The 24,587-nt window shown below is 40.3% G+C and overlaps 1 protein-coding gene across 5 annotated transcripts in view; it reads left to right on the top strand.

Moving 5' to 3' along the window:
• ahctf1 (AT hook containing transcription factor 1) overlaps positions 1–24,587 on the top strand; it is a 36,250-nt gene that overhangs the window by 367 nt on the left and 11,296 nt on the right. For 3 of the 5 annotated variants that reach the window (XM_061667388.1, XM_061667398.1, XM_061667379.1), the window contains exons 2-35: positions 2,635–2,761; positions 2,911–3,061; positions 7,073–7,175; positions 7,258–7,438; positions 7,529–7,736; positions 9,175–9,291; positions 9,369–9,495; positions 10,328–10,478; positions 10,921–11,053; positions 11,403–11,584; positions 11,717–11,778; positions 13,429–13,557; positions 13,778–13,868; positions 13,963–14,052; positions 14,727–14,867; positions 15,246–15,350; positions 15,448–15,544; positions 15,622–15,745; positions 15,854–15,910; positions 16,351–16,497; positions 16,608–16,798; positions 17,021–17,165; positions 17,272–17,403; positions 18,043–18,190; positions 18,270–18,420; positions 18,488–18,595; positions 19,196–19,334; positions 20,994–21,209; positions 21,469–22,114; positions 22,228–22,533; positions 22,645–22,744; positions 23,956–24,065; positions 24,141–24,457; positions 24,537–24,587. The exon at positions 24,537–24,587 is cut by the window's right edge and continues 1,548 nt beyond it. In XM_061667388.1, coding sequence (XP_061523372.1) covers positions 2,641–2,761; positions 2,911–3,061; positions 7,073–7,175; positions 7,258–7,438; positions 7,529–7,736; positions 9,175–9,291; positions 9,369–9,495; positions 10,328–10,478; positions 10,921–11,053; positions 11,403–11,584; positions 11,717–11,778; positions 13,429–13,557; positions 13,778–13,868; positions 13,963–14,052; positions 14,727–14,867; positions 15,246–15,350; positions 15,448–15,544; positions 15,622–15,745; positions 15,854–15,910; positions 16,351–16,497; positions 16,608–16,798; positions 17,021–17,165; positions 17,272–17,403; positions 18,043–18,190; positions 18,270–18,420; positions 18,488–18,595; positions 19,196–19,334; positions 20,994–21,209; positions 21,469–22,114; positions 22,228–22,533; positions 22,645–22,744; positions 23,956–24,065; positions 24,141–24,457; positions 24,537–24,587 — 5,277 coding nt within the window. In that variant the 5' untranslated portion in view covers positions 2,635–2,640. The remainder of the gene's footprint in view (positions 1–2,634; positions 2,762–2,910; positions 3,062–7,072; positions 7,176–7,257; positions 7,439–7,528; positions 7,737–9,174; positions 9,292–9,368; positions 9,496–10,327; positions 10,479–10,920; positions 11,054–11,402; positions 11,585–11,716; positions 11,779–13,428; positions 13,558–13,777; positions 13,869–13,962; positions 14,053–14,726; positions 14,868–15,245; positions 15,351–15,447; positions 15,545–15,621; positions 15,746–15,853; positions 15,911–16,350; positions 16,498–16,607; positions 16,799–17,020; positions 17,166–17,271; positions 17,404–18,042; positions 18,191–18,269; positions 18,421–18,487; positions 18,596–19,195; positions 19,335–20,993; positions 21,210–21,468; positions 22,115–22,227; positions 22,534–22,644; positions 22,745–23,955; positions 24,066–24,140; positions 24,458–24,536) is intronic. The other 2 variants (XM_061667415.1, XM_061667407.1) reach the window with 2 other exon arrangements.

Raw genomic sequence — 24,587 nt, 5'->3', positions numbered from 1 at the left:
TCAAACTGGGGCGAGTCAAGTCTCATGCGATTGCCTTAAAACTTGATTTTAACTAGTGGTCAAGAGATTAGAACGAGCATGGCAATTTGTCATATTAATTGACAGTGTTTTTCCCGAATCATGCAAAAAGGCACACATTTTACACGAACACACGTTATCAAAGTAGTTGCACATTTATTTACCACAACTACTCTGCAATAAGGCAATCGTATTCTGTATCTTTATAGCTGTATAGAATCTGTATTGCATAGTTCAACAGCAAGGTGACACAAGTGTTTTACAGAGACATTAAAAACAGAAGAACAAAAGAAAATTAAAAGACGCAATTTACCAATCATCAAAAAATAATTGACACTAAAACGGAAATAGGAATTAAAAGTTTAAAACCCATAAAAAGAGCATACAAGTTTGTGAATATAATCCACCTAAAGGCATTGTTGAAAATGTGAGTTTTTAACCTTGATTGAAATTAACTCATCTGATCGACAGTTTTATGGGAGTTCGTTCCAGATATGCGGGGCATAGAAACTATAAGATTTTTGTTCTGACTCTTGGAACGGAGGACGTCAATGTTCAACCCTATTAAAACGCCAAATACACTTAACATTCTACCTCACCACGGAGTCCGAGTGTAGCTGGCTCAAGTGTTTTTGTCATTTTATTTGCACGCTGTCATTCGTGAGTGACCTTGCCAGATAACTGTGTAGCCTCTTCGCCACAGTCAAAGGCAACTTTGTCGCGTTAAAGAGTAAACAAATGACGAGTGCGATCACCTCGTGTGTGACACATGCCATGTGTACGCCGTGCAAAAGCAACGCAGAGAACAAATGTTACACTTTGCAGCTCATGCTAGCCACGGAAACGCTCTGTGTGTGCTCCGCAGTGATAGCCACTGAGCTAACGTTTCAGGTGACGTGACATTTCTCTTAATTTGTGTGTTCGGCTACGTCTTTGTGGGGTTGTTTTGCTTCTGCCGTGAGGCTTTCCCGCTTACTAATCATTTGGGGCGTCTATTAATGCTCGTTACATAAGGTGACGTGAATCCGAGAAGCTAAGGTAGCTGGTATACTCCTCCTAAACTTCATATGTTGGATATTAAAGTCTGTGCAGCTATAACTGGTAAATTGTTTAATAGACTCGTATGCTGACTGACTTATGGATGTAAATTTGGTTCGAATGTAACTTGTAGAAAATGAATGTGTAGTTTTAGCAGAAATGACTTGTAGTCATAGAAACTGGACGTCACAAGTGCTGTTTAAATATTTGTAGACAACAACAGTTAAACATTAAATGCAAGTTTATTTTACTAATAAGTTAAAACTAAACTGTGCTTAAAAAGTACATGAAAAGTAAAAACAAATTACTGTTGTGGATTTTAAACAATAGGTTTACACAAGCTCTATGTGTAATATGTTTGATTGTATTTCACGTGGCGGCACAGTGGACGACCGGTTAGAGCGTCTGCCTCACAGTTCTGAGGACCGGGGTTCAAATCCAGACCCCGCCTGTGTGGAGTTTGCATGTTCTCCCCGTGCCTGCGTGCGTTTTCTCCGGATACTCCGGTTTCCTCCCACATCCCAAAAACATGCATGGTAGGTTAATTGCAGACTCTAAAATTGCCCGAGTGTGTGAATGTGAGTGTGAATAGTTGTTTGTTTATTTGTGCCCTGCGATTGGCTGGCAACCAATTCAAGGTGTACCCTGCCTCCTGCCCGAAGATAGCTGGGATAGGCTCCAGCACTCCCTCGCGCGACCCTTGTGAGGATAAGCGGCTCAGAAAATGGATGGGTGTATTTCACATTTTCAATAGCATAACTGCCTAAATAATTCATGAACATGATCCTGACAGAGAAAAGTAAAAGTCACTACTTCTTCTGCTGCTGAAAAGTTGAGTAAATTGTCTCAATTCAACGTTTTTGGATTACTATGACCTGGATGTATGACAGAGAGTCTACACAGACATGAAGGAAAAACACAGTTTTTAGCATTCTTGTTTGACACATGCCACACCTACATAAAATTCCACTGGAATGGGTAACGTTGTATTTGCGTTAGAGTAACAAACAAAAGCTGCTATCATACCGCCTGTAAAAGCCAGCATTTATCTGCATTCTTTCTGTGTCACTGTTTTTTATAGTACATAGCACTGACACAGAGTGAGGGGGCAAAGTTGACTCTGCAATTTTCCACCTTTTGGAAGTAGTAACTGAGGTGGTACAGCAAAATGCGGCTTTTGGTTTTGGACTGTCAAACATAAGCATATGACCTACAAATAAATTATTTCGTAAAGGGGAAAAAAAGAATCAGCAAAGACACTAAGGATTGTCTGTTTCAAATTAGCCCTGTGATTGGCTGGCAACCAGTTCAGGGTGTACGCCGCCTCCTGCTCGATGATAGCTGGGATAGGCTCCAGCACTCCCGTGTGAGGGTAAGCGGCTCAGAGAATGGATGGATGTTTCAAATTATTTTCTCACTGGTCATTTGAGTGTTAAGAAGTTAACCCTATTGTGTCTTAACCACAGACCACTCTTGATGCAAACCAATTACAACAATACAATAATAAAGTTGTGCAAATACTGGAGAAAAAAAGAATATACCAAATGTTTCAACATATATCCTGTGTTGTTCTTGCAGTGAGCCATGTATGAGCTAACAGCACAGGTCACCAGCAGCCTGCTGCCTTTCCCAGCAGTGACCCTCGAGGCTGTTGGAGAGGATGAGATAACGCAGGACTCTTTGCTTCAAGGCAGGTTTACTGTTGGTGAGTGCATTTGTCTCAAAACAATGTATTATTTTGGTTGAGCAGAGGCACTTTTTCTTTTGTTAAATGTAGTGATGGGGCAATAAAATTATTTTAATGCTGATTTAAATGAAACCTGACAAATCTTCTTGTTTCCTGTGGGCGTGAAGGTCGTGGAGGACATGCTTGGCTCGCTTGTGGGCCCTATCTCGAGTTTGTCCACGCACTGACCGGAGAACGTCTGTCTGCGTACCGCTTCAGTAGCGAAGGGGAGCACCCGCCCAGCATCCTCACCGCGAGGGACTTTAGATGGCTCAAAAGGTCAGGGGCGTTCACTGTTTCCCCCTCTCTCCCCATCTTCACTTTTTAATCCCACATTGATTTCCTCCATTGTCACTTGTCTTTGTTTATGACTATAATTAACCATAATTATTATGAATTACATTTTGTTGCAGATCATTGTATTCCCCTTTTTGTGATGGCATCTATAGGACTAAGTTAAAACATTAGCTATGCCTTGAATCGTCGGTTCACCATTTATTTTGTGATTACTATTAACAAAATAACTTTACATAAGAGCTTGGCCATCTTCCTCCCATTATTTGTTTTCGTCTGTTTCTCCAACATACTGTGTTACACTAACTGCTAAGTTACGAAGGACCTGTCACTGTTGTTCAGCCTTGTGTATTCTGAGTGCTCTTGTGGTTCCCGTAGCAAATCACAAGTTGCGGAGTGCATAGTTACATAGTTTGCATAGTTACAGTTCGGGGTTCACAAATTTGCATATTTGCAGATGTAAATTTTTTTTTTTAACCTATTCTTTTTTAACCTATGCTCACACAAAAGCAACAAAAGTATACTTTGCTGCCATCTTGTGGAGTCTTTGTTTTGTTGTTAGGTTTAATTCATTGGTGTTTTTATGTCTGCAATTGAAATATCCTGTTTTGTTAGTGGTCCTCTAATCCAAAATCCAAAGTAGGGCCGCAACAACAAATCACAAAAATCGATAATTAAAAGTGCTGGCAACGAATATAATTTTCGATAAATTGTCGCGCAATTACCGTCATTTCTCGATTGTAATAATGTATAATATGCACCCCCAAAGTTGACCTCAAAATTCTGGAAAACCCTTCTACCTATTTACAGTGGGTACGGAAAGTATTCAGACCCCCTTAAATTTTTCACTCTTTTTTATATTGCAGCCATTTGCTAAAATAATTTAAGTTCACTCCCCCCCCCCCCAAATTAATGTACACACAGCACCCCATATTGACAGAAAAAAACGGAATTGTTTAATATTTGGTAGATTTATTTAAAAAAGAAAAGCCGAAATACCACAGAGCCATAAGTTTTCAGACCCTTTGCTCAGTATTTAGTAGAAGCACCCGTTTGAGCTAATGCAAAAAGTTTTTCACACCTGGATTTGGGGATAATCTGCCATTCCTCCTTGCAGATCTTCTCCAGTTCTGTCAGGTTGGATGGTAAACGTCGGTGGGCAGCCATTTTCAGGTCTTTCCAGAGATGCTCAATTGGATTTAAGTCAGGGCTCTGGCCGGGCCATTCAAAAACAGTCACGGAGTTGTTCTGAAGCCACTCTGTCGGTATTTTAGCTTTGTGCTTCGGGTCATTGTCTTTTTTGAAGGTGAACCTTCGGCCCAGTCTGAGGTTCTGAGCACTCTGGAGAAGGTTTTCGTGCAGGATATCCATGTACTTGGCCGCATTCATCTTTTCTTCAAGTGCAACCAGTCTCCCTGTCCCTGCAGATGAAAAACACAATGCTTCACTGTTTGGACTGGAGTGGACAGGTGATGAACAGTACCTGGTTTTCTCCACACATGCCATTTAGAATTAAGGCCAACAATTTCTATCTTGGTCTCATCAGACCAGAGAATCTTATTTCTCACCATCTTGGAGTCCTTCAGGTGATTTTTTTGTTTTTTTTTGTTTTGAAAAAGCAAACTCCATGTGGGCTTTCATGTGTCTTGCACTGAGGAGAGACTTCCGTCGAGCTACTCTGCCATAAAGCCCCGACTGGTTGAGGTCTGCAGTGATGGTTGACTTTCTAGAACTTTCTCCCATCTCCTGACTGCATCTCTGGAGCTCAGGCACAGTGATCTTTGGGTTCTTCTTTACCTCTCTCACCAAGGCTCTTCTCCCCTAATTGCTCAGTTTGGCCGGACGGCCAGCTCCAGGAAGGGTTCTGATCGTCCCAAACGTCTTCCATTTCAGGATTATGGAGGGCTACTGTGCTCTTAGAAACCTTAATTGCAGCAGAATTTTTTTTGTAACCTTGGCCGGATCTGTGCCTTGCCACAATTCTGTGTCAGAGCTCTTCAGGCAGTTCCTTTGACCTCATGATACTCATTTGCTCTGACATGCACTGTGAGCTGTAAGGTCTGATATAGACAGGGGTGTGGCTTTCCTAATCAAGTCCAATCAGTGTAATCAAACACAGCTGGACTCCAATGAAGGTGTAGAACCATTTTAAGGATGATCAGAAGAAATGGACAGCACCCGAGTTAAATATGAGTGTCACAGCAAAGGGTCTGAATGATATCAGGGGCTGTGTGATATCAGTCTTTTTTAATAAATCAGCAAAAATGTGACCAATTCTGTTTTTTTCTGTCAATATGGGGTTCTGTGTATACATTAATGAGGGGAAAAATGCACTTAAATTATTTTAGCAAATGGCTGCAATATAACAAAGAGTTAAACGTTTAAGGGGGTCTGAAAACTTTCCGTACCCACTGTACAATGCATTTTTACAATGCATGATTTTGCTTCTACCCATATGAAAACATGAAGTATTATCTGTATTTTGTTAGTTTTATTTAATAATTATTCAGAAGCACTTTATTTGAACACGTAATACTTTTTAAAATGTACTTATTTAATTTACTTTCTCTTATTTTGAAATTCATAGCCCTACTTTTATTTAGTAAATGAGAAAACACACAGTTGTACTCATACGTTTGATTACCAAGGCAGAATTTGTCAGGTACAATTCTCTAAAGAAAACATAAAGGACCAGGCGAAACTCATTTAATTTTATTTTAATGGGATTCAAATTAAACGGTCAAGCATTTCAGAAAAGCATTATCATTAAACAAAACATAACCATAAAAAAATTAATGATGGTTGTTGTTCAGTCATCAGTCATATTTAAATAAAGCAATATTTCACAAATTCTGCAAGGGTATGTAAACTTATGAGCACAATTGTACATATATGCAGTCATGCGTACCCCTGTTATATTGGAATGAAAGTGTAGGCTGCACCTTTTTTTATAACCACTCGGTGGCGGTGGCATATTAGAGTGAAAGTGTACACCTTTCTCATAACCTCTAGGTGGCGGTGGAATTTTGGAATGAAAGTGTACAGCTTTTTCATAACCACTAGATGGGGGCACATATTTATAAAATTTCCATTTGGCCCTATACCTATGTATAATGCACACTATTGACTTTCAGATTTTTTTGGGGGGAAAATGCACATTATACACAAGAAATTACGGTAAAACAGTCACCCACAGCATCACACGATTATTACGTAAGTCACCATGTTTGTGCCTTGTATTGGAGAGTGTGTGTGGTCCCTGCTGTGTGTGTCTTGGCCTCTCAGGGGCAGTGTGGTGCATGCATGCATGCAAATAACATACTTTCATCAGAAGGCCTCAGACCAGAAGAAGTCATGATGGAACTGCATTAAAATAACTTATTTTTCACAGATTAGGAAGAATATATGCCTGAGTATTATGTATGTGATACAACAGTGTTTGTGTTTGAAAATGTGTTAATTGAAGGTAAATCCCTCCTGTGATGTCTAATGCTGGTTATAAGGGGTTTTGTATTGCCTGCTAGCATTAAGCTGGCAATATTTTTAAAACAAAAGGTGGGTAAAACTATCGCTTCATCAATGCATTGCAATACTTCTCCCCGCAATTCAATATCGTTTGAATCGATTCACCTCCATTCCAGTGAGAGGCGGTCTGCGTGTGATTCGATTCGCGTTGTATGGACAGAAGCTGCGCACGACCAAACAACAACAAAATGGCGACTAACACAAGCAGCCGCAGCACCAGGTCTTGTCTGTATGGTTTATGTAACATGGGTTCATGATTGTATACATGCTAGATGCATGTGTTGATGCTTTATGATCCTTCCATTTTGTGTTTTGCCGCCTTCTCGTGCCATCTCTACCCAATTATAAACCCCTTTTGGGGGGTGTCAATTCATACATTATTTTGCTTTTCGCGGCAGGGTTTGGTGGGTTCACAGTATTATCTACTGTACTGAAAATCTGATCTTAATGTCCTTGATTTTGTATTATTAGGTCTGGATTGCTGGTGGGCTTAGAGGAAACCGAAGGCAGCGTGCTGTGTCTTTATGACTTGGGACTATCCAGGGTTGCCAAAGCTGTGGTTATTCCAGGAAGAGTGAGTATCCTCTGCCTTGCACTGGAAGACATCCCAGCTCACAATAAGACATTTTCTGGTTGTGTCGTTGCCCCCACGCTAGATTACAGCCATAGAACCCTTAGTGAGCTATGGTGGAGCAAGCACCTCCACCCAGCACCTCCACCAGAGTCTTCGCTGGTTCTTTGGCATTGCTGCCGTAGTAACGGATCTCGGCCATGTTCTGCTAGTGGACCTCTGTCTGGACGACCTCTCTTGCAACCAGAGCGAGCTGAAGGCTTCAGGTGAGCAGCGTCTATGTTGAGGGATACAGGTTTCTTCTATGTACTCTCCTGTTGTTCTAAGCCCATCTTCAATCTGTTTGGGTTTCACAGGTTTGCAAGTAGTGACCAAAACTCCAAAAGAGATTCCCAAGCTTCGGGAAGTGAGCACCAGAGAGGGCAGACATCTTTCCCTCCAGCTAAATGGGCCGAGTGGTGTGTCAGCCACAGCACTGCACTACATCCCTAGAACAAACCAGCTGGCCGTGGGCTTCTCTGATGGCTACTTGCAGCTTTGGAACTTGAAGTCTCTCAGAAAAGAGTGAGTCTTTCTTCTTCTCTAAATATGCCTTTTTCAGTCCTCGGGCCTCCGCACACAGCGATATGACCGAATGTGAGTGAACTGGCCAATCTCAAATCAATTAGTCAGTGACTCTGCGCCACGCTAAACTACTGATGCACTCCAATGGTAAATTGCATTCCTCTGGTATTCTCCTCCTGAAACCTTTTTAAAAACAATATATACACAAAAATAAAATAAGAGGTTTTGAGGCTGCACATACAATGTATTACTTTTTAATAAACCATAAACATGGCCCATTTGTCAAGGAATATGCGGAATACATATTAGAAAAAGAAGAAAGAGGAAATGGGCGAGAATAAAGGGCAGCATGTGGATTTTTGAGAAGCTGTTGGCAATGATTCGTTGACTCTACTCGTGGATTTCGGCCACAGAGACTACTCTCCACCCTTTGTTTTTTAGCCGCAGGTACATCTGAAATTATAAATATAGTTAAGTATTATTTGAATACACGATATATACTGTATGGGAATGGATTGGTGGTGGGCGGCTGGATCTCTCTTCGTGGCAAGAAACATTTTTGATTATTTTTTATTATTATTATTTTTGATTGAAAAAAATTGATTATTTTTGATTGCCCGCTACATTGCAACAGTGTTTACATGCGAGTCAAATTTTGAAACACAGCAAAGCTTGTTGCTGAAGATCAGCCACTCAGTTAAATTCGTTGCACGTCCCTCCACACCGCGTGACAGTTCAGTGATGTTTGGTCGCTATTTAATTGATCATTAAGCAGCCACACAATTTCTTGGCAAATATTTATTATTGTGTATGTTTATATAATGGCAACATGTTTGAAACCCCAGTGTAAATATATATCTTGTTAAAGGCATTTTTTTACGGAATACAAAATGAGAACATACTGACAAACATGACCAATAAACACAATACATGAATCACTCGTTATATCGTGGTTCACTTATTCCGTGCATTGCATATTTTTTTTCTTTTTGACGATGAGTATGTTGTAGTTACTCTTCTGCACATCTTTGGTTCAGTTAGCATTGCTGGACATTTGACTATAATGTGGCAGCAATTACTCTCATAAGAGCGTCCCTCTGAACAACTCTACAAGTGTGTCAAGACCAAAACAGAAAAACAACTGAAAAACAACTTTTATCCCAAATCCATTGCCATACCGAATTTAAGTATGAACTGACAGCCCCTTGGTAGCCATTGCTGCACTTTATTAACATGCAGTGATGTACATTGTCCTTCTTTTTTGTTGTTTGTTGTGTTTTGTTTCTAGCTGGTTGCATTTTAAGGTTGCGCTTTTAATCTTGTACTGTTGTGTAATGACAAATTGTGGTTCTTTTTGGTATATCTGTGAACATTATTTGTGTGTGTAATTTTTATTACAAAAGCAAGTATACAACTACAAATCCCCTTGTGTGTGTAGATACCACTCCCAGTTAGATGGTGGCAGAGTACCCGTTCATGCCTTCACCTTCCAGGAGCCGGAAAATGACCCCAGGAACTGCTGCTACCTCTGGGCTGTCCAGTCTTCTCAGGATCAGTAGGTTTTCCACACAATTAGGCTATTCTTATTCATTTCTATTTCCAAGCAGAATACCCTTTGTGTTGGTGTTTTAGATCCACCCAGTATCACCTCTCACTTCTTTCACACCCACACAGAGAGGGAGATATGGTCAGTCTCAGGCTGCTACAGATGGCTTTTAGTGAGCGGAAGTGTCTAGCCTCAGGGAAGATCCTCTATGAGGTGTGTAGAATAATACCTTTTCTGTCTGTAGTGCTGCACGATATTGGAAAAAAATAACATTGCGATTTTTTATTTTTTATTTTTTTTTAAACCTGCGATAGATATTGCAGAGTCAAATAATGCAGGATCAGTGTTGGGAAAGTTCATTTTCTACACGAACTAGTTCAAACTTTAGTTCACAATTCCAAAAATCAACTACTTTATTTCATAGTTCATAATTGAAAATAATAATAATTAATAATAATTAATAAATAATTTCACTGGTTCAAAAATAAACTGGTTCAGTTATTATTTTTTTAATATTTCATGTTGCTGACGAGCTATAACCCTCAAAATACTGGCATTTAATTTTCCCCGTGTTGCCATCCATTCAGTCCACACTAGTAGCCAGCTGCAGCTTTCACCCTTCAATCCCAAAAACAAGAAGATTGTTATTCAGATACAAATAATAATTTTCCTAGTAATCATATTTTACAAATGTATTGTGTTACAAAGGTTCCTTCTCATTTACGCAGTGTCCCTGAATGCACGTTGCGCAATCATGGACCTGCAGTGTGCTTGCCTACAGTAGTTTCATTCTGAAGAGCGAAATATCTTATTCGTGTGTATAAACAGGCCACTCTGCTGGGCACTTTTAATATTGCGGTTGATTCACTGTATATTACAGTACACCAACATCGCAGCGTACCCTGCAATGTGACTGTTGCGCACACGTATATCGCGATGATGATGCTCAAACAATATATCGTGCAGCCCTACCTTTCTGTCTAAGAAAAGTGCAAAAACTCACTGTGCTTCTCTGCCTTCCTCCTTACCTGTATATACCATTCAGGGTTTAGAGTACTGTGAGGAGCGTTACAGTCAGGAGCTCAGTGGTGCAGCTTTTCCTCTCAGAGCCCAAACCATCAACACCCGCCTGCTGTGCTGCCAGACCATCGAGAAATTCCGACCCCACCCAGACAGGGATGACAGCATGAATGAAGGTCAGATAGGTCATAATAGGGACAAAAGTATTTAAAACAATGCACCATTACACATACCAGAACAATAGAATTAAGAAATATGAAGTTGGTCTTCCCGTTGCTATAATAGCTTCCAATTTTAAAGATTTTATAGTGTGTGTCAGTAGGAGTTTTTCTGTTTGTGAGGTCAGAAGCCTCTGTTGTCCGTCCTCACCAAACTTACCCAAACATACCTTTATGGACCCTGCTTTGTGCACTGAGGCACAATCATGTTACAGAAAAGGGCCACAAACATCTACTTCATTAACTATGAAAACAACAGAAGAGTGTAAACAGTTAATCTTTTCGTTGATTAACAGGTGTGTAATAATGTACTGTTTTCTTGTTTGTTTGTTTCTGCTTTTTTTTGTTTGTATGTTTTGTTTCTTTCATTGTCACAAGTTTACTACGTCCTATTTTTCAGTCGCATCTCCAGACACCAGCGTTGCCATCTTTAGCTGGCAAGTCAAGGCCTACGGACAGGGAACGCCATCTACTTACATTGGGATTTTTGACATCAACCGTTGGTACCATGCACAAATGCCAGACTCATTCAGGTACAGGGAAGCTTGTTGTGGATTCTTAATTCACTTATATGAAGTTGGCAACAGCAGTAATGTGTCTCGGATTGCCGTCACGATTTATGCTCATTGACTACATCTGAACAATCTATTCTAAGAGCTATATCAAAAACATATGCATCACATTGAAAGGTCTTTCTAATATTGAGCCCCTTTCAAGTAGCTAACAAATATCCAAGATATTACACCTGTCTGTTTGTGCACGTATTCTGATAGTGTTTATTTTTTCAAAGATTATTGTTATTGTCAATAATACCCATCAGCTCACTGACACTACACTACAATTGAAATATTTACAATTGCAATATTTATTTATTTTTGACAGAATGGGCGAGTCTTTGCAGAACTGTCCCTACCTTGCAATTTGGTGTTTGAACCCAGTGACACAAATGGCTTCGCCGCACACCCTACTGGATGTGGTGGTACAGGATCACAGTCTCAGCAGAGGTCTGCCTTTAACTTTCCCCCCACCAGAACAGTACTTCAACCCAACCGCATATAACTTTGGTAAGTGACAACACTCTTACTTATCTGGCGTGTTCTCACTACACTGTTTGATTATATTATATGGTTATAATTCTTTTGTATGTAATGAAATACAATAATTTAACTTCATTTCCCTGTTTTTTTTTGTTACAGATGCCACCTGTTTATTCAACTCTGGAATTGTCCATTCAAATTGCTCTGGATATCAGAAAGAGGTTTGTGACTCATAGCTTGAGTCTCTGAATGTCCTGATAAAACTTTTTCACTTCACTTGATTACTCAATAAATCCAATAAAAACAAAAAAATATACACTTTTAAGTGTTAACTTTTTACTTAAAAACAAGCATATTCTAATATTGAATATAATAAATAAAAAATAAATCATAAACCCTGAAACTAAATTAATGTAATAAATAAATTGGATTTAGATAGACTTTATCAATCAGGTATGCAGATCAAAATTTTGTTGCATTTGGCTCAGCGCAGCATTTGGAATATGCATTTAAAAATGTAATTAATAAAATAAAAATGCACAAATGTCGTTTATATACTTATTCAGCAGTAATTAAAACAATACATTAACAGATTTTGAGAACTGCAATCATGCACAGCATAATGTTGGAACATGAGATTTTGTCGTGGCTTTGCTGTTTATCTTCGCTTTTCACTTTAGGTCTTAGGTGTGGGCGGCGTGGGTAAGAGGGTGTAAGTGTAAGACCCAATCGTCAGGTCGTATCCCTGCCTGAGCGCATGTCATCGTTGTATCCCTGAAACCCACATTGCCAGTAGTCGGAGGGGTCGTAGGCGCAGAATCACAGCCACGCTTCTGTCAGACTGCCCCAGAAGAGCTGTGGCTACACAATTGGCTTACTATCACCAGGTTGTGATTGTGGAATGAATGGTGTGCAATTGTAAAGCGTCTTTGAATATCATGAAAAGCACTATATAAGTGTAATTTATTATTATTAGTCCACCCTGACAGCAGGGCTTCCCCCTCCGCTCCTCTGTCGGCTTAAATTGCTAAGCAAATTCGCTGCTCCGTAGGCCACTGGATATTTCCAGTTTAAGCTCCCTTAGGCTCGTACACACTCCCGAGTACACTACGCTACAAACCCAAAGTCACTGGATTTTATTGTAATTCCAGCAAGTGCTGGCGATCATATGTTATTTTGCTATAGATATTGACTATTTTTGGCTTATATTTAAATATCTGTAATTGATACTGTTGATTTAATCACGTGGGCTCTGCATGCTTGATCTGGGCACTGCTGGATAGAAGTGCTGGTGTGGAGTCTGGAATGGACTGCTTGTGTCCGAGTGCTTGTATTGGACATTTTAGGTCCATTCTGATATAATCCAATGGCGGGTTTTTGAGCTATTATTATCCGATATCAAATATCGGCTCTGGACACCCCTACTATATACATCCATCCATTTTCTATACCACTTGTCCTCACCAGCGTTATTGGGCGGGGTGCGCCTACCAGGTACCAGTCGGTGGCCTGGTGGTTGGAGACCACTGGTTTCAAGTTCTAAATCAGCCTAACATGCATGTTTTTGGAATGTGGGAGGAAGATTGAGCGCCCAGAGAAAATATGCACTCCAAACAGGAGCAGAGCATGGTCATGAACTATTTGGGCCATGAGCATATTTTTATTATAAATCTGCTTGAATGTTAAGCCTGTTTTTAAAAATCACAACTAAAAGAGCCATAAATGCACCGTTTTGCCGTTTTAAAGAAAGTGTAACACAAATCACACACAAAATATGACATTAAATTCTCAGCAGTTGCCTTATCTGACATTTTACTGTAATTATTTGAATCGAAATGCATGTTTTCATTGCATTTCTCCACCACCACCAGACCTTGAGCTTTTTGAAGAAAGCTGCTCCCTGTTCCAGGGACCTCATCTCCAGCAGCTATTCACGTTGCCTAATGTCAGGCCTTCTGTCATCTCGCCTTGTGGACGCCCACACCTCCAGCATCTCGCAGGTGCATAAATCCCCATTGCATAATTTCTCAATGTGTGTTATGTGATGGATGTATATTTAATGGTGTCTACTGAATTTTTTTACTGTCGAGGATCTGACCCATGGCCCTTGAGTTTGACACCTGTGATATTATGACTGATAGTCTTCTACAAAAGATACATATTTTGTTTACACACAAATGTCTGGAAATATTAAGATGTGCATTTATTAACGGCTTATAGGAGGAGCAGCTGGATGCCATCCTGTCAACTGCTTTAGAGACTAACTCTTTGGGACTTATCACTGGTTGTATAAAGCAGTGGACTGCAGAGGGTGAGAGGCCATCTGCAGAAAGCCTGTCACATTGTTTCTGTGTGGCCCCATTTCACATATACTTTGATACTTATTTTTTATCATGTCCCATTAGAACAACCTGGCTCTGCACTAAACCTGCGCTACATCTTGGATTGGGCCTGGAACAAAGTGACCCAGACCAAGGAGGAACTGGATGGCATCTGTACGTGCCTTGTTTTTGTTGAACAGGACATTATTTGTCGTTGCCATTTCTCCAAATTTCCAGTTTCAATATCATACATTCAAAAGCAGGTGCAGATCTCAGCAATTGTTCAACGCATTCAGCCACCATTTGTTTGCTCGGTCGAGGTCAGGAACTGGGTGCTGGATGGTAGATTGGTTGATGAGTTGATTGTATACAAACTACTGATCTTTCAAATGTCAAAATAATGTTGGGGAGGAGACACACGTGAGGCCTGCTTTCATGCTCTCGCTCTATTATTTGCCCTGAGTCCACACACTCATCCCTGACTTGAGGCAGCCATCTTCCTTTTAACCCTTGAACCTTGCAAGGAGTGCACGCCTCTAAATGCAGTAGCCATACCTGTCCGGTGGGTGGCATTCTAAACAGAAACTAGCATACGATGATCTAGGCTTCAACAGTAGAACTTGACTACAACTAATGTAAAATCTCTGTAATTATTAACGTCAATTACAACAATCAGATTCTACTTTTTTTCCACAGCCAATAATCCAAAGTTATTAACATGAGAACCCAAACTCCCTTCCAGGGATAATGGCTCAAACAGTAATACAGTAGCATGTTGAAAATCTCAGGAGTTAAAAACAAAAAAATGGTACCTTGAAGTTATCACTTTGTGGTTGTTTGTACCCTAGGTGCACCGCTGTTCGACACCTCGTCCAACTTCACGGATCCTCAGACCATGCAGCTGCTGCAGCACAGCCAGAGGCTACTGGAGAATCTCAGAACCATCTTCCACTGTCTGCTCACTGAAGCGCAGGAGCTCACGCAGAATGGTGATCCGTACATTTATCTACTATACATATCATATCATATATATATACTATAATAAATTGCTTTCATAGTAGTTGTCTTTGAAAGTTTTTTTTTGTATGCAGAATAGAACACACATTCAATATCTCAAAAATAGTGTCTTCTTCAATTTTGAAGGTTTTTATTTGTATTTTTATATATATTGTTTTTAGTAATAATAACATTTTTGAATGAACTGGATGAGAATTTCTGTCTGGTGTGATGCATTGTAGTCATCTATCAACATGCATTTCAGTTTTATCATCATCATCTCTGTTAGTCACATTTAATGCTGTTATGAAAATTACAGATAAGATGATTGGTTATCAGTAATAGTGGTTGCTCTTTGTTGGTTTGTGCAGGTCTACTCGGTCTGATCAACAAGAATGTGGTGTCCAGTCTGATTTCCAAGTACGCACAAGTGGTCCTCTGGTTCTGTCGCACTGGCCTGCTGCCCGAAGGTTCAGGTAAACATGTTTGGGAAGAGCTTTTAAATCAAATATATTTTTTGATGTGTCTTTGTTGTTTCCTCTGTATGGGTTGTAACTCATGTCTTCTGTATAGATGTTGATGCCATGCAGATCCCTAGGCCTTTCTACAGTCACTCAGTCATCAGCAACTATTACTCTATTCGCAGGGAGGATCTCACCACTCTAGCGAAGTGAGAACTGTTTTTAAAAACATGTCTCCCCCACCGGACTGCATTTCAGTGACATAATGCCTATACTTTTGTCATAGGGGCAAGTGGTGTGCAGACTGTCTGATGATTGACAGTTTGATCAGGCAATGTGGAGAGCAGTTGAACAACCTCTGGAAAAGGGATGAAGGTGGAACAGGACAGTACCCACCACCTACCCTTCATGTATGTTTAAGTGTACCTTGTCCTACAATTCAACACGCTCATCATACATATGTGGTAGAAAGCCATTCATTAACAGCTGATTATCGATGATTCATTTCTGATCTGCAGGCTTTGCTGGATATTTATCTTCTGGACAGCGTTGATGGGGCTGCAAAACATGCGATTGTATCCTTCAGACTCAAGTCTGCCTTACTTGTTTGATTAATGTTCATTTTGTTGTTTCACCAATTATGTGTTCAACTGTAGTTTTTGTAGTATTAAGATAATTACACTGATACATCAATTCCACACCATTTTATGTGCTGCTTGAATTAATTTAAAGGGCGGATACAGTATCTTATATTTCCTCAAATAGTTGTATCCTAATAGTTAATTAGTAGTAGACACAATTGCCACAAAACATATGACGAGGCATCTGTAACGCTTTCATCTGAGTTTACTAAACACCCTATCCCTAGTAAACACCTGATACTTAAGCCATTGAGTAAACAAGCGCCAATATGTACTATATTATGACATACTGTATTTTTATATGCAACAGTATTCATGTCTTATATGAATATGTCCAACGCACAGAGGTCTGATGAGCCTTGACTTGTTCTTAGGTAATCTATTTATTGCTAGATGTCATGTACTCTTTCCCCAGTAAGGAGGGCGCGTCAGTTGAGTCATTTCCCACAGCGTTTGACATCCCTGTCGGATTAGTTAAACTGGTGCAGGGCCTCTGGCTGTTGGACCACCGTGACTACCAGGTCTGCACACAAATGTTTTAATGAAAAGAAATTCACACCACAAACATGACTATTTTAACTCCTGCAAGCTAAAAAAAAATGTTGTTGCCTCCTCTGTCTCTCCTGATCAGGGTTCATTCGAGCTGCTCCTGAATCCATCCGCCTCTCAGTGTCACTTTGACTGGCAGCATGAGCGAGTCCTGCAAGCACTAATGTGCCAGGGCCAACACTCATTGGCACTCCGCTATTTTTACGTTACAAAGCCCCCCATTTCCTCAATTTCCCAGGCCAGACTGTGTCTGGCTGTACTGCTACACAACAGGTAAGCAGACCGACGACAATACGGCACTGTTCCTCTGTTCTCCCATATCCATTATCCAAGTACATCTTTTATTGTTTGGCCTGAAATTTTAGGTCATATTCAAAGTCCAAGTTCCAAGGGTCCACTATTAAGTTTTTGATGTTGCACAGCAAATTATTGTTGCTTTCTAAACTATTTGCATACTTTCAGTAATTACACAATGCCCCCCCCCCCACTTCCCAGGTGTCTCACTGAGGCATGGTCATTACTACGGCAACACTCGAGTCATCTCAATGTGGCCGAGCTGCACAGCTTCCTGTACGAGAGCTGCCAGGAACTGGGTCTCATCAAAGAGCTACTCAAACTGCCCCTCGGCCCCACTGAACAGGTCACTTTGGGTTTATGAAGCAACACTATTGTAACAGCTCTTTAAAGCTGTTCTGTAAAGAGAATGATCTTTCTTGTTCACTATCTCTCCTTTGTTTTGTTTTTAGGAAACTTTGGAGAAGTTTCTTCACAGTGCGGGTGGTGTCCAAAACAGGGAAATACTGTTGGTTCATTACCTTCAGCAAGCCAACTACATACCTGCCCTACGACTCAACCACAGCCTCAAAATGCACCTTGTGGTATGACACTCAACCAAACACAAACACCATAAGCAGGAACTTGAACGTCACTCGAATTGCACAATAATTTTGCCATTGGAAATAATGTAATTACAAATAACACCGGGTTAAAAAGACTTTTTTTGTAAGTTGTTTGTTTTTGCATCGCTGAATGACATCTGTTTCTCTTGTTCAGGTTAGGTCTTTATGCCAAGTTGTAAGTTTATCAATCAAGTCTTATGAACTTTGCTTACTGTAAACTGAACAGTCCACATTGATAAAAGTACCTTCAAATTTAATGTTACGTCATCATTGTTCATAATTCAAGGAATGAAGCTCCATTTATTTGAACCTCGAAAGCAAATGTACCTGTACATGTAAACAAAAACATGGGCATAGTTCAAAACCAATGTGACATTAGGATTCAGCACGTCTAAACTGTCCTTACTCAGCTAAAAAATAAAAACATACATTTGTTGTTGACCAGTGTAATCAATTTCAGGGTCAATTGTTCCCATCATCAATCTTTTAACTGTACAGATAATGAGTTATGGAATGCTTTGATATTATATTAACTTATGAATAGTTATACAAGTGTAAAAATGAGCAGTTCGATTCCCATAGTGTTTAAAGCATATGCCTGTATTTCTATATTTTTAGAACGAGCGTGACCCAACGCTTAAAGAGCGATCAAACACCCGCAACTCTATATTAGATCAGTATGCCAGAGTTTTGCCCAGAGTTCAGAGGAAACTGGCAATGGAGAAGGCTAAAACCTACCAACATCCCAGCACCATCCGCAAAGAAGGTACAGTGGGAGTGAAATGATTGAAAGCATCTCATCTTTTCCATTGCATATCTTATCATAATTCCCCATTGCGGTGCAGTGACTCGTCCACAGCCACTGTCAACTATCAGCAAGCGTTCTGCCAATGGGAAGGTGATATCCAGGGCGGGTTTCATCAACAATGTCCTGACCAAGATTGAGGAGTTGTGGTTGGCTAAAGGAGAGACGCCACAGTCTTCCCCTGATAGGAAGTAAGCAAACAGGAAACTAGATAAATCATGTTTTAATTGTTGACTTATGTCGAATTGTACCTTTGAGTCCAAGAACTCCTGGATTCCTGAGTCCACCACTTAAAACTACATCCCAAACCCAAGCAGAACCATTCCTGGGAACTCCAATTTCTATGAGCTCAAAACGAAAGTCAAGGTAATTCGTCAAAGCCAAAGGAAAGCATTGTTTTATCAATCACTGACTAGTCTGTATATTACAAGGTGTCCATGTATCCGTAAAAGGTCCTGAATTGCGTTTTCTAAAATTAAGGCTTTAAAGATCCTTAAAAATGCACCAAACTCAAACATTTCTATATTTGCTATGGAAATATTGGTCCTAAATTTGACAAATGTAGATCAATATATTTTTATCTTACACTCACATTAAATTAATATATTTGTGAAAGACTAGAAAATTTGTGAAAGACTAGAAAAATGCAATTGTTTAATCCCCCTGACCAAGTGAAAGAAATCAGTTGTATTTTGAGGGAAGGTTAGGTAGACGTAGTTAGCATTATTCAGTGCCATTCCCTGCAAGATACAATTGCTAAAATGTATCATGCTTATTTTATACATATCACAATTATTATTACAAAATGTTATTTTAAATATTAATGCCGTATCATCCACTCCTAGAGGTCTTGAAATAAAAAGGCTGGAATTTGATCCGATAACCTGTAATAACTCAGAAATCTTGGTGTGTCTTCACTGTTAACAATAGGCTTTATTCTCCTCCCTTCTCTCACACGTGATATAGGTTGATAGACATGGTGGTTCATCCCTCCTGTCACACCCCTCGACCTCTTCTCAGTCCTGCCAGACCTTCTTGGGCCATTCTCAAAAGCACCACTAAGGCCCCTGAATTTAACCTGCTGCAAACTCCACTGATTGTGAAGGTAAGCCCAAATATTGATCCCTTGTCACTAGCGGTGTAATAATTGGTTTGAGAATCCCTGTTCTAAACAATCAAATATTAATGACAAGAAAGGAAGCACTGTGAAGTTTCCACACGATAAAGCTTTTAGGAATAGGAATTCTCCATTTTTATCATTTTTCTCTCGCTGCCGTCTCATCTGCCATGCACCAGACAGGCTGACGTCTTTATTAGTAAGTCAGAGGTGGTTAGTAACGAGCTATATTTACTCCGTTACATTTACTCAAGTAAAATTTTTGATAAACTGTACTTGTCACAGTACTTTAAATGCACTGTACTTTTTACTTTTATTTATTCGAAGAAGGATCGATACTTTTACTCCATTACAATGATCGACATGCCGTTCGCTACTTTTATTTATCCATTCGTGCGTGTGGGCGTCTATTTTTCGACTTCATCTTCGACTTCCGCATAGGGCGGCCGTTGCGGCAGTCAAACATGAACACTGTCATTTGACTCAAATTCGCCAATCAGACGACACAAGGCAGTCACATGACCGCTCACGTAGCCTTCACGAGCCAATTAAAATGACTAATTTTGGGGGGGAAAAACAGCTGCGTAAGTGTACAGACCAAAACACAACAGCTTTGTCATGCTGCTCTTCAATTGTGACTGCCCAAACTTTGATATTTCAGCCCACTTCTAACTTTAGAAAACGCCTTGCGGTAAGTTGCAGACGTTTCTATTGTTATATGGCAACATTAGCACTATCCCTATGGTGTCGCACATGCACACAGGATCAGCAAACAGCTTCTTCATTAAGTTATTTAAGTGAATAAAGCAAATAATGTTTCTGTAGGGCCCAATGCATGTGTTGTTGGTTTTTGGGCACTTAAAAATTTAAATGGTGCCAGCTGTGTGTCGACTCCCATATATTATTATTCTTTTATTTGATGTTCATGCTCTAATTTAATAAAAAAATCAAAAATAGATCAGAAGTTACTCACAAATTACTCTTTACTTGAGTAGTTTTTTCATTGAGTGCTTTCTTACTCTTACTGAAGTAAATATTTGGATGACTACTTTTTATTTTTACTTGAGTCATATTATTCTAAAGTAACAGTACTCTTACTTGAGTACAATATTTGGCTACTCGACCCACCTCTGGTAAAAGTGCTTGAAACACGCATAACTGTGCTGTCTCTGTCCAACCACTGTTGGCACTATGGAAAGGAATGTCTAGATGGGGGGCATAAATAGGATACTAGGAAGAGAAAGACAAAGAAGAAGGTTGTAACAGCATTGTAGAAGAAGATTGTGTTAGTTAAAACTGCTGTCTGCTAACTGAAAAATAAAGCTCAGTAAAATGAATTACAAGTGTGTTTCTTGGAAATACAACACATTTAACACACACTTCCATATAAAGTCTGCCCTGTGTAAATCCAATTTATTTCCTAGTATCGATACAATCCATTGAGTAACCTTTAAAGCAATCTAAATAGATATAACTTGATGAGCACAGATGGATGCAGTTGGATTGGAGTCATATAAATTGATAAATCGATGTAGGGAATGAATTGTTGCACCCTACTTGTAACCTTTCAAACTAAACTAACTTTTCAAACTATCTGGTGAATATTCCGTCAAATTTGAACATCCCTTCTACTTCTTGTCCTGTCAGCGTGCTCGTGCCCTAGCTGCTTCCAGCAGAGTCTTCTCAGCCTTCACCCCTCAGTCCATCCTTCGCAGTAGCCAGAGGCCCACTCCCATGGCCACTCCCTCCGCATCTCCCAGGAAATCCATCACACCGCCGCTTCGCAGCAAAGAGAGCAGGATCACCTTTAGTGAAGTGGCTGAGTCTCCTGAACCAGAAAAGGATATCCACTGGACCAACGGGGTAAGACCAATGCTGCCTATCGACATTATCAGTAAGCACAAACTGTTTTCTCTGTACTTATCCCAGTGTCTATTAATAGCACGTTTTGTGTTGGAATGATAGTGTTACTTTTGTTGTGCAATTACCCTTTAGATACAATGTATTTGTGTTCCAGATCAGTTATTTTAGGACTCTTGACATTTTGACAGCAAAACTCAAGCTAAGTAAACTAAACTGTATTGCTAATGTCCAATTCATGTGTAACCATGTTCCTCTATAGATGGCAGCAAACAGTGAGATAAGCCTGCTCACCAGAGGAGCCAGCCTGTCTCACACACGTAAGACATGGTCCGTTCAAATGGATGAAGATGAAGAAGCAGACCCACCCCATGTGAAGTTCATGCCTCCTGAAGGTGGTATTCCTTCACCACAGCTGAGATGCTCTCTGAGGGAATCATTTTCTATTCACGAAGCTGCAGAATCAACCAAACCGTCGGAGGCGGCACAAGCGCAACTTAGTTTGAGCTTTGACACCAGCCAGAGTTTCCGGTCAACAGACACCACTCTGGAATACTATGATGCTGTTCTCCCAGCCGACCATCGAGAGGAAGGAGGGCATATCAACACAGAGAAAGGCGATGACGTTGTGACTGTGAACCTCAAGTTTTCAAGTGAAAGTGAAAAGCTAGAATCAGAGCAGAACTCTATTCCACCTACTCCTCTGCAGATAGCAAATGACGCTGACCATGAAGACCAGGAGCTGAAGGACGAAGAGACATTTGAAGATGTGATGGAGATTGCTGTGGAACAAGAGCAGTACAACAAAGAAGAAGCTGAGTGCAAAATGGAGAATGAAGTAGACCATGAATCAGGTAGCAAACAAGAAGATCCTGAAGGTTTTGAAAAAGAAGAACCATCCTGTCATGGTAATTAGTTTTTTTGGATTCATCACATCAAGCACAAACAAAATTACCCTTTTCTTGTGTATCAGTCATTTTGTGATGTGTCATAACTGTGTTTGACATATTTCTGTTACTAGGTGGTGAGCTGGTGGACACTGCCCCAGAGACAGAATCACAGTCATTGATCACTGAGGAGAATACCATCCAGTCAGAATTCCTTGAATCTACCGCCACTTTAGAGCACCTGAAAGCATGTGGAGACTCTCAAGCCATCATGATCACACAGCATGTAACCGCATGTGAAGATGGTGAAGTCACAAAGTTCATTCAGCGCATGAATGCATTTGGAGATACCGAAGCTACTGTATTCACTGAGCCTGCGCAAACATGTGGAGATTCTCAGCCTGCAGATCTACCACCAGAGAATCTGGAGCAATCAACAGGTATCTTTTGGGAGTGTCCCTTTTTTAATTGGAGAAACAACACTGCACTTCAGCTTTCACAGTTAGTTTACCTTTCTTGTGATTTTTTTAATCTTTTGTTTTTGTCATTAGATCTGACAGAGTTTGTGGAGCGACATTTGTTTGGTAGTGGTCTGTCCCCTCCTCTGACCCGCTCTGGAATCCATGTCTTATCCCAGACACCCCCTAGCGGGTATGTGCTGTTGTTGTTTTTTGTTACAAAATACGTTTGGCAAGAATTTCATTGATTAACTCTGTGGAAAAATTACCTACATTATCAATTTTATTAATGGACTCTGCAGGCAGCACCTCCACGTATGGGGTAAGGCGAATGCTAACTTCCAGTCATCAGGCAAACGCATAGTGGTAACAATGACAGCATCAAAACTCTTCAAAGTGTAGTCCATGTTTGCTGGAATTACGTAAATTTGACCATGAATGATGTATTACCTTTATAATTGCTAGAGTTAAAAGTATCAGGAGGATCCTTATCTGATTGAATCAATGTCCACTTTCAGGGTACATGCAGGTCCCTGTGTATTTTCACTTGCATGGCTTAGTTTTTGAGAGACTCAACTTTATAGAGCACTTTGAAAAACAACCACACCTATAACAAAGTGCTGTACACAAAGCTTGAACATAAATAGATTAGAAACCCTTTATTGTCATTGTATGCTGCAGATATAATGAAATTGGGGTTTTGAAAACATAAAACACAGCCCATTATAAAATAACAATGACAAGCATATACTACTGGCAAGATCAGCGTTCTCACAGGTCAAGAGTTTCTCAATCCCCGTGAACAGAGCCTTCTGTCTCCGAGGAGAGAGACGGGCTTCGGCCACTGGCGACCCTTGTTGGGATAGTTGTCTCGGCGAATGTTAACTTTCAATCTCCTCTGTAGCACCGAGGTCACTGTTAAATGTGTTAAAATAAAAAAGCCAATTGAATCACCGAACATAACTGGCAGACCACCGCAGTGTTGACTGAAAGAGATTTCCCTTTGATTTTAAAAACTGAAAACTGAAATTTTGACCTCAAAGTACCAGCACTGAATTATTGAATACACCTGTTGCACAATGAATTGAGTGTCACTACAATAACTATTGGATAATTTAATCAAACCAGCGTTTAAATAAAAATAAAGTTTTCTTTCATAGTAGTTGAACCAGTGTTCTTTTTCAGTATTTGGCAATATCTAGCTTGGGCAGAAAAATAATGACCAATCAGTAAAAATATCTGTAAAGAAAATTTCTACAACCTGCTATCTCAGCATTTACCTCCAGGTTCATTAAGATCCACATTGAGCATCGTGGGTTGAGAACATCTCAGTTTCTGTGTGAATTTTACCGAACAGCTCCTTTTTCTACCAAAAAATAGCAGATTCCCCTTGCTTTGTTTCAGTGCGGTAGAAGAGGAAGAGCAGGCTTCTGCTGAAGCTCCACCCATGTTCATCAACCAAAATTCCACCCCCTCTGTGACGTCTTCTGAGCCAACAGGGACAGACTCCCACTGTGAGGAAGATATCTACAGTGACACGAATTCCCTTTCCCTCATTTACATGCTCACATGCTTTTTTTGTTTCCTAGCTGTTGTGAGTGTGAACGAAAGCGAAGAACTTTCAAGCTCCGAGGATGAGGAGGAGGATGAGGAGGAGGAGGATGAGGAGGCGGCGGAGGAGGAGGAAGAAGAAGAAGAATCTGATGAGGCAGAAGAAGAGTGTAATGAAGAGGAGGATGACTCTGGTAGTGAAGTGGAGATCATTGAGGAGATCCAGGGCAACGGGAGCCTGCGAGCCCTCCCACCAGACTCTGCCTTTATCCATGATGAACATCACTTCTTACCGATGTTGTCGGAGCAGGAAGCTGCAGAGTTTTCTCTTATCCCGCCAGGTGTTGAGATGAAGGTAATGTGCAAATAAAAATCCAAGTCAAGTATATGTGGGTGTTGGTCTGAAAAGTACTCGTTTATTTCTGTCATTCCAGGTGGTCGGAGAGGAAATGGAAGGCGAAGTATTAATGGTGAGACTTGGCGCT

The sequence above is a fragment of the Phycodurus eques genome, chromosome 2, assembly GCF_024500275.1.
Source record: "Phycodurus eques isolate BA_2022a chromosome 2, UOR_Pequ_1.1, whole genome shotgun sequence".
NCBI lineage: Eukaryota > Metazoa > Chordata > Actinopteri > Syngnathiformes > Syngnathidae > Phycodurus > Phycodurus eques.
The sequence above is the reverse complement of the archived record's forward strand: the minus strand, read 5'-3'. Positions and strand labels throughout refer to the sequence as shown.